The sequence below is a fragment of the Oncorhynchus nerka genome, linkage group LG4 (genome assembly GCF_034236695.1).
Source record: "Oncorhynchus nerka isolate Pitt River linkage group LG4, Oner_Uvic_2.0, whole genome shotgun sequence".
Classification (NCBI taxonomy): Eukaryota; Metazoa; Chordata; class Actinopteri; order Salmoniformes; family Salmonidae; genus Oncorhynchus; species Oncorhynchus nerka.
The window spans coordinates 67,949,985-67,966,030 of NC_088399.1; the positions used below are offsets into that span (position 1 = coordinate 67,949,985).

The 16,046-nt window shown below is 41.9% G+C and overlaps 1 protein-coding gene across 3 annotated transcripts in view; it reads left to right on the forward strand.

The window, feature by feature from the left end:
* LOC115128498 (death-associated protein kinase 2-like) overlaps positions 1 to 16,046 on the forward strand; it is a 32,065-nt gene that overhangs the window by 10,305 nt on the left and 5,714 nt on the right. For all 3 annotated transcript variants that reach the window (XM_029658373.2, XM_029658372.2, XM_029658371.2), the window contains exons 2-10: positions 3,381 to 3,546; positions 3,925 to 4,146; positions 4,282 to 4,420; positions 4,917 to 5,046; positions 6,935 to 6,983; positions 7,706 to 7,732; positions 9,390 to 9,542; positions 9,960 to 10,005; positions 11,030 to 11,119. In XM_029658373.2, coding sequence (XP_029514233.1) covers positions 3,482 to 3,546; positions 3,925 to 4,146; positions 4,282 to 4,420; positions 4,917 to 5,046; positions 6,935 to 6,983; positions 7,706 to 7,732; positions 9,390 to 9,542; positions 9,960 to 10,005; positions 11,030 to 11,119 — 921 coding nt within the window. In that variant the 5' untranslated portion in view covers positions 3,381 to 3,481. The remainder of the gene's footprint in view (positions 1 to 3,380; positions 3,547 to 3,924; positions 4,147 to 4,281; positions 4,421 to 4,916; positions 5,047 to 6,934; positions 6,984 to 7,705; positions 7,733 to 9,389; positions 9,543 to 9,959; positions 10,006 to 11,029; positions 11,120 to 16,046) is intronic.

The window sequence follows — 16,046 nt, forward strand, 5'->3', positions numbered from 1 at the left end:
CTGATTCATGATTTCGACTGGCTGAGAAACGCTGCCTGCCTCTATTCCTCATCAGTTCGAGATTGAATTTGAATATTGAAACAATGTTGCAAATGTCGGCGAGACAGACAGCTAGGTTAATACAAATTGCCATGGTTGAAAACTAAATGTTAGTCTAAAAGAAATGTGAGATAATGTCTTGATCAGTGGCGATTTTAGCATGTAAATCTTGGTGGGACAAAAAAAAATGAAAAATGTGGGATGCATGCCAGCAAAGCCACAACACAACGCAACACTAAACAATACATTAATTGCACTATAACGGTGACAAACGGTTCCCTCAAACTGTTAGGGCCTACATAAAGCTGTCCCAACAGCAGTCCCAACTAGAGGTCGACCGATTATGATTTTTCAACGCCGATACCGATTATTGGAGGACCAAAAAAAGCCGATACCAATTAATCGCCCGATTAAAAAAAAAAAATAATGATTTGAAATAATGACAATTTCAACAATACTGAATGAACACTTATTTTAACTTAATATAATACATCAATAAAATCAATTTAGCCTCAAATAAATAATGAAACATTTGGTTTAAATAATGCAAAAACAAAGTGTTGGAGAAGAAAGTAAAAGTGCAATATGTGCCATGTAAAAAAGCTAACGTTTAAGTTCCTTGCTCAGAACATAAGAACATATGAAAGCTGGTGGTTCCTTTTAACATGAGTCTTCAATATTCCCAGGTAAGAAGTTTTAGGTTGTAGTTATTATAGGAATTATAGGACTATTTCTCTCTATACCATTTGTATTTCATATACCTTTGACTATTGGATGTTCTTATAGGAGCTTTAGTATTGCCAGTGTAACAGTATAGCTTCCGTTCCTCTCCTCGCCCCTACCTGGGCTCGAACCAGGAACACATCGACAACAGCCACCTTCGAAGCATCGTTACCCACCGCTCCGCAAAAGCCGCGGGGGGAACAACTAGGGGAACAACTACTCCAAGTCTCAGAGCGAGTGGCGTTTGAAACGCTATTAGCGCGCACCCCTCTAACTAGCTAGCCATTTCACATCGGTTACACCAGCCTAATCTTGGGAGTTGATAGGCTTTAAGTCATAAACAGCTCAATGGGGCGGCAGGGTAGCCTAGTGGTTAGAGTGTTGGACTAGTAACCGGAAGGTTGCAAGTTCAAATCCCTGAGCTGACAAGGTACAAATCTGTCGTTCTGCCCCTGAACAGGCAGTTGTTCCTAGGCCGTCATTGAAAATAAGATTTGTTCTTAACTGAGTTAAGAACAAGTTAAATAAAGGTTACAAAAAAAACGCTTGAAGCTTTGCGAAAAGCTACTGGCAAAACACACGAAAGTGCTGTTTGAATGAATGCTTACGAGCCTGCTGCTGCCTACCACCGCTCAGTCAGACTGCTCTATCAAATATCAAATCATAGACTTAATTATAACATAATAACACACAGAAATACAAGCCTTTGGTAATTAATATGGTCGAATCCGGAAACTGTCATTTAGAAAACAAAACATTTATTCTTTCAGTGAAATACGGAACCGTTCCGTATTTTATCTAACGGGTGGCATCCCCAAGTCTAAATATTGCTGTTACATTGCACAACCTTCAATGTTATGTCATAATTACGTAAAATTCTGGCAAATTAGTTCGCAACGAGCCAGGCGGCCCAAACTGTTGCATATACCCTGACTCTGCGTGCAATGAGCGCAAGAGAAGTGACACAATTTCACCTGGTTAATATTGCCTGCTAACCTGGATTTATTTTAGCTAAATATGCAGGTTTACAAATATATACTCCTGTGTATTGATTTAAAAAAAAGTCATTGATGTTTATGGTTAGGGAAAGTCGTGCAGCGATTGTGCTTTTTTTAATGAATTTTTTTACAAATGCACTTTTGTTAAATCATCCCCCTTTTGGCGAAGTTGGCTGTCTTTGTTAGGAAGAAATAGTCTTCACACAGTTCGCAAAGAGCCAGGCGGCCCAAACTGCTGCATATACCTTGACTCTGTTGCACAGAATGCAAGAGAAGTGACAATTGCCGTAGTTAAAATAAATTCATGTTAGCAGGCAATATTAACTAAATATGCAGGTTTAAAAATATATTTTAAGATTTTTTAAGAAAGGCATTGATGTTTATGGTTAGGTACATGTTGGTGCAACGACAGTCCTTTTTCGAATGCGCAACGCATCGATTGTATGCAACGCAGGACACGCTAAATAAACTAGTAATATCATCAACCATGTGTAGTTAACTAGTGATTATGTTAAGATTGATTGTTTTTTATAAGATATGTTTAATGCTAGCTAGCAACATACCTTGGCTTATTACTGCATTCGCGTAACAGGCAGGCTCCACGTGGAGTGCAATGAGAGGCTAGATTGAATCCCCAAGCTGACAATCCCCGTTCTGCCCCTGAACAAGGCAGTTAACCCACTGTTCCTAGGCCGTCATTGAAAATAAGAATGTGTTCTTAACTGACTTGCCTCGTTAAATAAAGGTGTAAAAAAAATTGGGGGGGTATCTGTACTTTACTATTCATGTTTTTGACAACTTTTACTTTTACTTCACTACATTCCTAAATAAAACAATGTACTTTTTACTACACACATTTTCTATGAAACCCAAAAGTACTACTTATTTTTTGAATGCTTAGCAGGACAGGAAAATGGTCAAATTCATGCACTTATCTGGCTATCCGTAAATTAAAAAACAAGAAAATAATGCCATCTGGTTTGCTTAATATAAGGAATTTGAAATTATTTATACTTTTACTTTCAATACTAAGTATATTTTAGTAGTTACATTTACTGCCTGAACGAACCAGAGGTAGCTCATTTCCGTGATTAAGAACTACAAGCTGGCGAGCTCTATAGAGCCTTCTTCTTATGAGTGGAATCCTAATTTCAGATATTTCAGATTGGACTCGAGCTAAAATCATCCATTGGCCTCAACTGAAGATATGTCTGAACATTTGAGTTGCGGGTGCACATCTCAATATTGGTTTTGTGTAGTGGTGTTTTTTGTGTGATGTGCCTTGTGTTTGGACCCCAGAAAGATTAGCTTATGGGGTCCATAATAATAATAATAATAATAATAATAATAATTTTAAAAAGTCAGGATTCAATTCATCCCCTATGCACCTCAAACTCAACTCTGGACCTCGAAGCCAGTTCCACTGCATTTTTTAAATTGTTCCCCTCTAATCAGGGACTGATTTAGACCTGGGACACCAGGTGTGCACAATTAATTGTCAGGTAGAACAGAAAGCCAACAGGCTCTAGACCTAATAGGGTAAGAGTTGAATACCCCTGCATGCTATCACATTTGCCTTAGAACTGTGATATTAATTGTTTTATTTTTCTCTTTGTTCAGGTCCCGACCTTGTGAAGACATAGTTGAAAGCACCATGCAGCACATGGATGTGAACCAACAGTAACATACAGTGAGGTGAAACTGAGGAGAAGAAGATCAGTATGGCAGTCTTTAATAAGCTTGATAATGTGGAAGACCTCTATGAGATTGGAGAAGTACTTGGGAGGTAAGGATGGTCATTATAAAAGGTATTCTTGTATGAGGCTGTTGAGGTGAGGAAGGTATTATAACTCTAAATTCAGTTGCTTTTCAAGGTCAGTTTTGCATATGCTGTCTTGTTGCATAGGTCAATGTTAACTAAAATTCAACCTATGCAATTGAAATAATAAAGAAATGGACCAAATTGTGAATAGAAAGAAACTACTCATGTCTGAGTCTTGTTGCTTTTCACCATCACAAATGACATTGCAGAACAGCTACATAAATAAATCTGTGTTGTGTTCAGGAGGAACATATTTTTACTGGATAGACTCAGGTAGTACCTACCCATTTCAAGATGTTTCCAAGCAAGTAAATAAATTGTTGCACTTTGTCGCCGCCCCAGTGGCCACTTTGGGCAGGTGCGGGAGGTGCGCGAGCGGGCCACGGGGGCTCGCTGGGCTGGGAAGTTCCTGAAGATTAGGAAGTGCGCCAGCAGCCGGCTGGGCATGGAGAGGAAGAGCGTGGAGCGGGAGGTGGAGGTCCTGCAGGCCCTGCAGCATCCCAACATCATGGCCCTTAAGGATGTGTTTGAGAGCCGGGCCGAGGTGGTGCTGGTGCTGGAGCTGTGAGTGGGGGGAGGAAGGAGAAAACAATACTATTTGAACCCAGGTCGTACATGCAGGGCAAGTCATTGATTCCATGAAGTGGCTGAATTATGTAGTAGAGTTAAGTTCTAACACTTCTCTCCATTTATTTTCAGTATTAGTGGAGGAGAGCTGTTTGACTTCATTGCTGAGAAGGAGAACCTGACAGAGAGCGAAGCCATCGAGTTCATGAAGCAGATACTGCTGGGTGTGGGCTTTATGCACAGCAAACAAATAGGCCATTTTGACCTAAAGGTAAATTATGCTAGTGTGTTGATTTGACATATCTTTAGTTTGTTACTCACTCCATATGACATTTAGAAATCCAGTGCTGCAATAGTCTGTGGTAGTGATTTACATATAACCTCTTACCTCCCCAATAATACTGCTAATGTAGTAGTATGCATGAACATAGTAACACATCAAAACCTGTCCATTTATTGAATCCAAAATCCTAGGCTTTTAGGCATAAGTACTTGAAGTGAAAAGAGCATATCTGTATTCATCCATCCCAAAACCACATCAGACAAACATGCTGATACTGTTACTTATTAGCAGAAATGTCCATGCCGCACGCTTACCGCACATGGTCGTGTTTGTATCCACAGGTGCCACTAAACAGAGTGTGCCTGTTCACTAGTGTTGATGAACATGCTGTTTGCATGCCGGTCGGTCAGAGCATGCAATTGACCATTATGGTCAGATTGACCTCATTTTGCATGTAACATGTTTACTCCCCTTCCCCAATCAGCCGGAAAACATCATGCTGTCAGCCAAGATGACCCCAAACACTGACATTAAGATCATCGACTTTGGGCTGGCCCACCGCTTCCAGCCAGGGGAGGAGTACAAGTGCATGAGTGGCACCCCCCAGTATATTCGTGAGTAGTACAGTAATTTCATATGAGTTAGGCCCAGTTTAAAAACGATGTAAATGCATCCATCCTCATCCTTTGCTGTGAAGCACTTACTGACATGACTGGATTCTTGAGTACTGGATTCTTGAAACCCATTGCTTTCCTTATATCCAATTGTCCCACCACTGATTGAGGGAGGGAGGATACTTTAGAAAAAGACTAGGACAGACTGTAAGCTAGGTTCAGGACGATTTCTGCCACCATGGTGCATCAGTCAGAATGAGAATCAGGAGATGGGACCAGAATCCAGGTTTAGGGGTATTTATTAAACAAAGTTCAAACACAGGAAGGGAACAGAGGCATATGGGGGAGTGTTTTGGAACAGAGGTAGGGCTTGTGCTTTAGGATGTGGCTTGTAAGGCCTTGGAGATAGGATTGGATGTAGTGGTCTGGAAGGGAGATTCAAAAGGGAAACATTAGGAACACAACATAAAGCTGCTGACGTGACAAAGTAGTGCCAGGTGACTTATAGGGAATGAGCTTAACATATAACTACCAACTAAGGAGGCGGCCAGGACTCAACACAAAAGGGCCATTAGCATAGCAGGGATATAAAGGATATAACATAACAAGTTCAGGCAGCATAATATACATGGTTAACATTTCTCCTACAATACAAGGCAATTATTTAATCATATCAAGCACAATGGCAGGATGGAGCCACCTCGTGGCATCACCAAGCAAACTATTCTAGTGTGTAGGAAGGAGCATGCCACTTAAATAGAACCTGAAAGGGGTTGAAAAAGACAAAAGTGGCGTGATTTAGGCGTGGAAACAGATGTGATGGAAAGGGACGCGGTCTAGGGTAATTGGAGACAATTAGAAGACTGTAGGAGTGGCAGATGTATTATTAAATAATTGGAACAGGCCCTTTGTAATGCAGTCCCTACTGTGTTCTGTGGAAGTTAGCGCGTATTTCCAGGTCCAGGGTTTTCCACGGAGACAGCGAAAGAAGTGCAGTGTCATGATCTGGGTTGATGGTGTTATGATAAACTAGGGGGGTTGCAAGTCCAGTTGAAACAGGAAGTGATTTGGAGGATGTAGGATAGTCGCTATTTCAGTGATAACTAAAATACACCCCCAACCCAGATAATTTAAGAAACCTCTTATCAATATAATAATTATATTCTACATATATTTAAAATCTACATATTTAGTACAACAGTATATCATAAAGCAAAAATGCATAACAAAGCAAAAATATCTTTAAAATCCTATTAGATTTTGAAACATCAGGTAGTTCGCCCCAAGACAAAGAGCTGTTGTCAAACACTAGCTGCTTCACCACAGATTTGGCCAGCATGATAAGGTTGGCATGGTTAAAAAGCTCTTCCTGTTTGGAATTCAAATGTGTTTTCCCACCAGTAGCAGCTACAGTACGGTAGGTTTAAATAATACAATGCGACTGGTGGAGGAAGTTATCTCAAAGCCACTGGAGTTGTTTGACTTGTAGAAACAATCTATTCATGTTTTTCTGATGAATGCAGTGTTCATTTTGCATTCTTAAAAATGTGAAATTGTTCCTTTAGGCAGTGTGAAGTCTGACAGGCCTTCTGGGCTTGTCATAAATGCTGCTACATGCATAGACAAGTTTCTCCGATTGCTTTATTGGCATGAAATATAATTTGTAGATATTGACAAAGCAGTATAGCGGTACAGCATTTCAGATACAAGGAGAAGGGGATACCTAGTCAGTTGCACAACTGAATGAATTCCACCTCATTTAACCCAACCCCTCTGAATCAGAGAGGTGCAGGGGGCTGCCTTAATTGACGTCATCAGCACCCAGGGAGCAGTTGTTGTTGTTGGGGGTAACTGCCTCTCTCTTTCTCTCTCTCTCTCTCTCTCTCAGCCCCTGAAGTGATCAACTATGAACCTCTGAGCACAGCTGTCGACATGTGGTGAGTGTCTGTACTGCCCCCTCTTCCAACATATACAGACACCTAAAATGACCCCCTTCCATCTTGATGAATAAGCCCCTGGGATGCGTTTGGACATGTGTAGGCACGCTTTCCCTAAACAGTGTGACTGTTTCTGGTTGAATGCATTAGGTACACCCTATGTGTTCAGACACTGTATAACAATCTGATTCTCTAGTGAATTTCGACTAAATCAAATCAAATACGGTGTTTTCTTTACACAGAAATGAACTGGTCGGAGTCTAAAGGGTTGGATTTGATTGTAGTACAGTAGAATATGAGTGTACCCAGACGCGCTCCAGCATAATGTTAATAAATGGTGCTCAAAACTGAGGGACTTAAAAAAAGAGCAATTCTTACCCCAGGACACTTCACATTGTGACTATCCCCGAAAAGCAAAGGAGCATTCAGATGGCTGTGTTTATCTTTGATGTTTATTTTAGGGACAAACAGACTAGCTTATGTTTTCGATGTGTCATGCCTCTCCACCAGAACCTTAAACAGGAAACTGCCAGAGACAGCTGATTATAGTACTTTTAGAAATACAAAAGCAAGCATTAAACAACTACTCACCACAACAGCTCTAATGTCTACATCCTTTGGAATAAAGTTATGATAATGAGATAATAACTGAGTCTATCTAGGCCTCTGTGAGAAAAATAACAACAACAACGTTTTTTCTTTGTTTGTGTTTGCCCCGATAGGAGCATCGGAGTGATCACCTACATACTGTAAGTTGGGGGAGAAAAGGGGGGTGCTACTGTATGTTTGGATTCACACATATGCCCAATTCCAAATCAACCCTTGCCCAACCATAACCCTTCATTTTTTGTTTTTTTTGTTGTGGTGGGGGGTGGGGGTAGAGTTTAAAGTGGCTAGTGATACATGTATTACATAAAGATGCAGTAGATGATATAGAGTACAGTATATACGTATACATATGAGATAAATAATGTAGGGTATGTAAACATTATATTAAGTAGCATTGTTTAAAGTGGCTAGTGATATATTTTACATCAATTCCCATCAATTCCCATTATTAAAGTGGCTGGAGTTGAGTCAGTGTGTTGGCAGCAGCCACTCAATGTTAGTGGTGGCTGTTTAACAGTCTGATGGCCTTGAGATAGAAACTGTTTTTCAGTCTCTCGGTCCCAGCTTTGATGCACCTGTACTGACCTCGCCTTCTGGATGATAGCGGGGTGAACAGGCAGTGGCTCGGGTGGTTGTTATCCTTGATGATCTTTATGGCCTTCCTGTGACATCGGGTGGTGTAGGTGTCCAGGAGGGCAGGTAGTTTGCCCCCGGTGATGCGTTGTGCAGACCTCACTACCCTCTGGAGAGCCTTACGGTTGTGGGCGGAGCAGTTGCTCTCGTTTGTGCATCTGTAGAAGTTTGTGAGTGCTTTTGGTGACAAGCCGAATTTCTTCAGCCTCCTGAGGTTGAAGAGGCGCTGCTGCGCCTTCTTCACGATGCTGTCTGTGTGGGTGGACCAATTCCCCACAAAGGGGTGATGGTCGGATTTGCATTTATCGACGAAGGAATGAGCGTTACACCGAGGCCTGTACTCTGGAGCGAGATCGATTTGGAGGTGGAGGGTCTGGGGCAGTGTGTCACAGCATGCACTGCAGTACTTAATGCAGCTGGTGGCCACACCAGATATTGACTGTTACTTTGGATTTTGACCCCCCTTTGTTCAGGGACACATTATTCCATTTATGTTAGTCACATGTCTGTGGAACTTGTTCAGTTCATGTCTCAGTTGTTGAATCCTGTTATGTTCATACAAATATTTACACATGTTAAGTTTGCTGAAAATAAACGCAGTTGACAGTGAGAGGACGTTTCTTTTTTTGCTGAGTTTATATAATTTTGTCTTTCTTTATTATTTTCTCTTAAATACCACCCCTCCCCTAATTGGATTAAACTAATGGACAACAACACGTAGGCTTCCACTTCTAGCTTATACATACTATATACATTTTACGGACACAGTGTATTTTATAATAGCTATCTTTTGTTTGTTTTTAGTCCCATCCTTCAGCTACCCTCAACCCCTCCCATCCATCTCTGAACACCATCCAGTTTTGATTTCTGTTTGCCATATATATTTCAACTGTGCTGTGATGTTTCACAAAAGGTCTGAACCTATCTATTTTCATTGTTTCAACAGATTATCTTTAATTTACAAACATTTTTGCTATAAGATTTATTATATTATTTATTGATCGATTGACTATGACTTTTCAAATCACCCAGCATTGCTATTTGCAGAGTTAATCAGATAGGTATTAACAATGTGGCAATAGTGCCATCTTCCTCTCTGTTGACTTGGAATTGGGCAATAGTAACAGCAACCTTCTTTCCTCTGACTCCCCTTTATTTTTCCAGGCTGAGTGGTATGTCCCCGTTCCAAGGGGACAAGGACGAGGAGACGCTGAGGAACATCATAGCCCTGAACTATAAGTTTGACGACCACCACTTCAGCATGACCAGCGCCATGGCCAAAGACTTCATCCAGAAGCTCTTAGTGAAAGATCAGAAGTAAATAATGCATTGGTCATGGGTAATTTGGCCTATTATGATGTCAAGACAAATATGGAAAATGACTGGAATAGTGAAAGCATCACTTATTTTGTGACTTTGCACCTATTGTAAATGGATGGATACTAGTTTTTTTTTCAGCCACTATACTTTCTTTTCAGCCTCTATTGATAGAATAGGAACTGTGTATTGTATGAATAGATCACCCTTTGTCTAACTTTCTGTGGTTACTTGTCTGTCTCTCTGTGGTTACTTGTCTGTCTCTGTGTAAGTGAGAGAATGACAGCTTTCTATTTCAGACGCTATTGATAGAATATGAAATCGCATATCAAATTAATAGATTACCTTTTGTCTGACCGCCTGTGGTGTCTGTGTGCACTGATCTTATCGTCTCTCTTTCGGTCTGTCTATGTGTAGTGAGAGAATTACAGCTGAGGAGTGTCTACAGCACCCCTGGATCAAGGTGAGAGTCAGCAGCACAAGGCTTTGCTCCTTACAAACGGTTTAATATGGAAAGGATAAACGCTGACACTCTGTACATTACCTTAGAAATAATGGAACGAGGCGGAGCAGAGGTAAAGTACAGAACGTTGGCGTTTATCCCGCTTATACCACAGCTGCCAAAGAAAACAATACTATAAGCACATATTTGGGGCGGCAGGGTAGCCTAGTGGTTAGAGCATTGGACTAATAACCGAGAGGTTGCAAGTTCATATCCCCGAGCTGACAAGGTACAAATCTGTTCCTAGGCCGTCATTGAAAATAAGAATTTGTTCTTAACTGACTTGCCTAGTTAAATAAATGATCAAATGTACCTGTAGAAAGACACACGACCCAGTCGTTCGTTCTTATCCAACGGCTCACAGTCACGACCTCTGCAGTAGCTGTTTTCTATTGACATTCATTTGGATGCATCCATAATGCCCGATTTTGCCTGGCATATCAAACACTAGGCTAGAAGTTAGCTAAATTGTTTGTTGCTAGCAAACCTGCCAATATGACAAGCAAATTCAAATATATCAGTTGCTGAAAATAGCTGGTCAAACTATAAACGTAGGAGTATTTGACAGCATAGCGCCATTTGCGTCATGACTGCAACAGTAGGAACAGAGAAATTAATTTATCACTCACCATGTTACATCAGATGCTCAAAAAAAGATCTCTGCAAAAATAAATCAATGGTAGTTTTTTTTTCCTCGTTGGAACTGCGTTTGTGTGGTTGTTGGATTAGGTTAATGTAACTTTGTAGCAAGTACAGTTTGCATGTGTTGGCGCTTATTGCTTCACGAATGCAAGGTGTCCCGATATCTTTTCCAACTGTCCCGTTATCTGGTTTTAATGTCAATTCTAGAATGCACTTCTAATCAATCAGATATGTGTATTCAAAAAGGCTGTGGTATAATGCACGTTTAATATGTGTATTTGTTTTTAATCTCTACATTGATTAATTGTATCTCCTTCACTTATTATTTATCCCTCTCTTTTAGCCTCTGACACGGAAACAGGTGGCCAACAGGAATCGCTCCTCCATCAACATGAAGAACTTTAAGAAGTTCAATGCCAAGAGGAAATGGAAGGTGAGTAGGATATATGGCCAATTTATATCATATAATTTTATGCCATATCACATATTGTTATGACACTGAATGAAGCTCAAATTTTGAAAATGTGCATGTGTTTTATTAAAACAGATAATGAAATCAAACTGAGGTCATTGCTACACAGTCGATGCTTGTCTTCTAGAGAGCTAAATTAACAAATAGGACATGAATTTGAGGCGGAAACGTTTTGTTCGAATGGCCATTTTCAAGTGTACTCCCTAAGGGGCTAACCAGCTTTCAAAATAATAGGTTGCGAATTTTGTTAAAAGGCGTCAAAATAGTTTGGTAGGCTGTTAAATATTTCAGGCCGAGGTTTGGTCAAAAGCTGCAAAATATTTCAAAGGCCTGATAAATATTTCGGTCTACTCAATATTTCTGCTAGTGAAATATTTCATGCTGTTAAGTTTTGTGAAAAGCTGCTAAATATTTGAAACACCTGCAAAATATTTCAAAGACCATCAAAATATTTTTGCCAGTGATATTTGTTTAAATGAACAGCACTGGCTAGTTAGAAGCGCAAATGTTGGTGTTTCAAACTGGAGAGGGAATGCAAAACAACGACGCTGGACAGAGTGGAATCAGGTGTATCAAAAAGGCAGTTTATTGGTCAAAGATATCTTGTCCTGCCGTTTATCGTGCACGGACCTAAGCAATGTGACTCTGTGAGGAGTCAGAATAATTAGGCTGCTCAGCCAGAGTTTACAACAGAATGTATACACAGAATAATGTAGGTGGAGTCTCGTCGTGTTGGTCTTCTGACTGGTCCTGAAGAGTTGGAGGCGGGCCTGCTCTAGCCAGAGCGGGTGCCCCATTGGTGCAGAGCAGAGTCCTCTGCTGTTGCCACCCGACCAGTAGAGGGGGGTAGAGTGTGAGTGTACAGTGCTTCATGAGATGTTTGTGTGTCAAGGAACGAAAGATAGGGGAAAATGAGCAGTGTCTGCTTTAGGCGCAGGTGTTTCCTGTTTATGCAGGAGTGCATGAAGGGTTCAATGTCAGTGAGATAGTTTGGCACTCTAAACTCGTTAGTGTTGCAGGATGCTCTTTGTAGTTTTACAGGGGAGTATATTTGCGTGATGGCAGCTGTGTGTCCTTCCCTTGAAGTGTTTTGTGCGAGGATAATTATGTTATTGCACACAGGCTCTAGACTTGACTGAGGGCACTGCGCCCAGAGTTATCTGAGGGCATTCAGTTTAACCAGAGCTTTGGTCTGCTAGTAATGCTTGATATTAGATTATTTATATAACACTAACAACTTAGTTAAGACGTTAGCAGCACTAACTAGTTATGTCATTAGCAGCGCCATCTATTTAGCTAGGTAGTTAGCAGCGGTAACAAGTTAGCTATGACGTTAGCAGCGCTAGTTATGACCATAGCAGCACTATATAGTTAGCTACGTCGTTACTGAGTGCTAATAATATTGGGGGGTGGGGGGAATTGTCATGTCCGCAGAAGAGTGGGGGCAAGGGAGGGGGGGTTGAGGGTTGAAGTAATATGTATATCACCAAAGAAAAAGCAGAAATAGGATTTTTTGAAATAACTCAATTAAAACCCCCAGAAGAAGACTCATAGGGATCCAAGTCCTGTATATCGCCCTGATATGGTGTAATGTAGATTGTAAAGTTGAAAGAACTTTGATTGCCTTCAGTGGTTAAAGCATTCATTAATTAAAAACCTGTTTTACAAAAGATTGACTCAAACTTGGGGAAAATTCAGTGGAAGTGAGAAGAACCAGACAAACTGAATCCCTAATAACATGAGAGGGGTTTCGCGTCTTCTGGGGTTTTAATGGAGTGACATTTTCTTATCCTATTTCCTCTTCTTTGGTGATACAAGGACTAACACACTCCATGTCAGAATTTGAAATCTCAGCAGGTGTCTTTGAAACTTCTTGGACTTCTTGGTGACTGTATGTACAGTGCATTCGGAAAGTATTCAGACCCCTTGACTTTTTTCCAAATTTTGTTACATTACAGCCTTATTCTAAAATGGAAGTGTTAAAGTGTTTCCCCCCCACCTCATCAGTCTACACACAATACCCCATATTGACAAAGCAAAAACAGGTTTTGAAATTTTAGCAAATTTATTACAAATAAAACATGTAACTGTGATATTTAAGTAAGTATTCAAACCCTTTACTCAGTACTTTGTTGAGCGATTACAACCTTGAGTATGACGCAACAAACTTGGCACACCTGTATTTGGGGAGTTTTTCCCATTCTTCTCTGCAGATCCTCTCAATCTCGGTCAGGTTTGATGGGAAGCGTCGCTGCACAGCTATTTTCAGGTCTCTCCAGAGATGTTAGATCGGGTTCAAGTCTGGGCTCTGACTGGGCCACTCAAGGACATCCAGAGACTTGTGTCGAAACCACTCCTGTGTTGTCTTGGCTGTGTGCTTAGGGTTGTTGTACTGTTGGAAGGTGAACCTCACCCCAGTCTGAGGTCCTGAGCGCTCTGGAGCAGGTTTTCATCAAGGATCTCTCTGTACTTTGCTCCGTTTAGCTTTCCCTCGATCCTGACCTGTCTCCTGGTCCCTGTCGCTGGAAAAACATCTCTACAGCATGATGCTGCCACCACCATGCTTCACCTTAGGGATGGTGCCAGTTTTCCTCCAGGCGGGACGCTTGGCATTCAGGCCAAATAGTTCAATCTTGGTTTCATCAGACCAGAGAATATTGTTTCTCATGGTCTGAGAGTCCTTTAGGTTTCTTTTGGCAAACTCCAAGCGGGCTGTCATGTGTTTTTTACTGAGGAGTGGCTTCTGTCTGGCCACTCTACCATAAAGGCCTGATTGGTGGAGTGCTGCAGAGAAGGTTGTCCCCAGTCAGAGGCTGGCACTAAGACAGCATTGAATGAGTTGTATTCCGCCATAAGCAAACAACAAAACGCTCACTCAGAGGCGGCGCTCCTAGTAGCCGGGGACTTTAATGCAGAGAAACTAAAATCTGTTTTACCTAACTTCTATTAGCATGTTAAATGTGCAACCAGAGAGAAAATAACTCTGGACCACCTATACTCCACACACAGAAATGCATACAAAGCTCTCTCGCACTCCATTTGGCAAATCTGTCCATAATTTCATCCTCCTGATTCCTGCATTCAAGCAAAAATTAAAGCAGGAAGCACCAGTAACAAGATCAATAAAAAAGTGATCAGATGAAGCAGATGCTAAGCTACAGGACTGTTTTGCTAGCACAGACTGGAATATGTGGCATCAAATGGCATTGAGGAGTACACCACATCTGTCATTGGCTTCATCAATAAGTGTTTCGATGACGTCGTCCCAACAGTGATCGTACGTACATACCAGAAGCCATGGCTTACACGGAGTATCCGCACTGAGCTAAAGGCTAGAGCTGCCACTTTCAAGGAGTGGGACTCTAACCCGGAACCATCAAACAGGAAAAGCGTTAATACATGACTAAGATCGAGTCATACTACACCGGCTCTGACGCTCGTGTGGCAGGGCCTGTAGACCATTACAGACTACAAAGGGAAGCACAGACGAGAGCTGCCCAGTGACACGAGCCTACCGGACAAGCTAACCTACTTCTATGCTCGCTTCGAGGCAAATAACACTAAAACAGGCATGAGAGCACCAGCTGTACTGGAAGACTGTGTGGTCACGCTATCCGCAGCCAATGTGAGTAAAAACTTTAAACAGGTCAACATTCACAAAGCCGCAGGGCCAGACAGATTGCCAGGATGTGTACTGCAAGTATGCGCTGACCAACTAGCAAGTGTCTTCACTGACATTTTCAACCTCTCCCTGTCCGAGTCTGTAATACCAACATGTTTTAAGCAGACCACCATAGTGCCTGTGCCCAAGAACACTAAGGTAACCTGCCTAAATGGGGCAGCAGGTAGCCTAGTGGTTAGTGCGTTGGACTAGTAACTGAATGGTTAGAAGATCTAATCCCGAACCGACAAGGTAAAAATCTGTTGTTCTGCCCCTGAACAAGGCAGTTAACCCACTGTTCATAGGCTGTCATTGAAAATAAGAACATGTTCTTAACTGACTTGCCTAGTTCAATAAAAGTACAATTAAAAATGACTACCGACCCGTAGCTCTCACGTCTGTAGCCATGAAGTGCTTTGAAAGGCTGGTCATGGCTCACATCAACACCATCATCCCAGAAACCCTAGACCCACTCCAATTTGCATACTTCCCCAACAGATCCACAGATGATGCAGTCTCTATTGCACTCCACACTGCCCTTTCCCACCTGGACAAAAGCAACACCTATGTGAGAATACTATTCATTGACGACAGCTCAGCATTCAACACGATAGTGCCCTCAAAGCTCATCAATAAGCTAAGGACCCTGGGACTAAACACCACGCTCTGCAACTGGATCCTGGAGTTCCTGATGGGTCGTCCCCAGGTGGTAAGGGTAGGTAACAACACATCCACCACGCTGATCCTCAGCAAAGGGGCCCCTCAGGGGGGCGTCCTCAGCCCCCTCCTGTACTCCCTGTTCACTCATGACTGCACGGCCAGGCACGACTCCAACAACACCATTCAATTTGCCGATGACACAACAGTGGTAGGCCTGATCACCGACAAAAACGAGACAGCCTATAGGGAGGAGGTCAGAGACCTGGCTGTGTGGTGCCAGGACAACCTCTCCCTCAACATGATCAAGACAAATGAGATGCTTGTGGACTACAGGAAAAAGAGGACCGAGTACGCCCCCAAGCTCATCGACGGGGCTGCAGTGGAGCAGGTTGAGAGCTTCAATTTCCTTGGTGTCCACATCACCAACAAACTAACATGGCCCAAGCACACCATGACAGTCCTGAAGTGGCACGACATAACCTATTCCCCCTCAGGAGACTGAAAAGATTTGGCATGGGTCCTCAGATCCTCAAAATGTTCTATAGCTGCACCATCGAGAGCATCCTG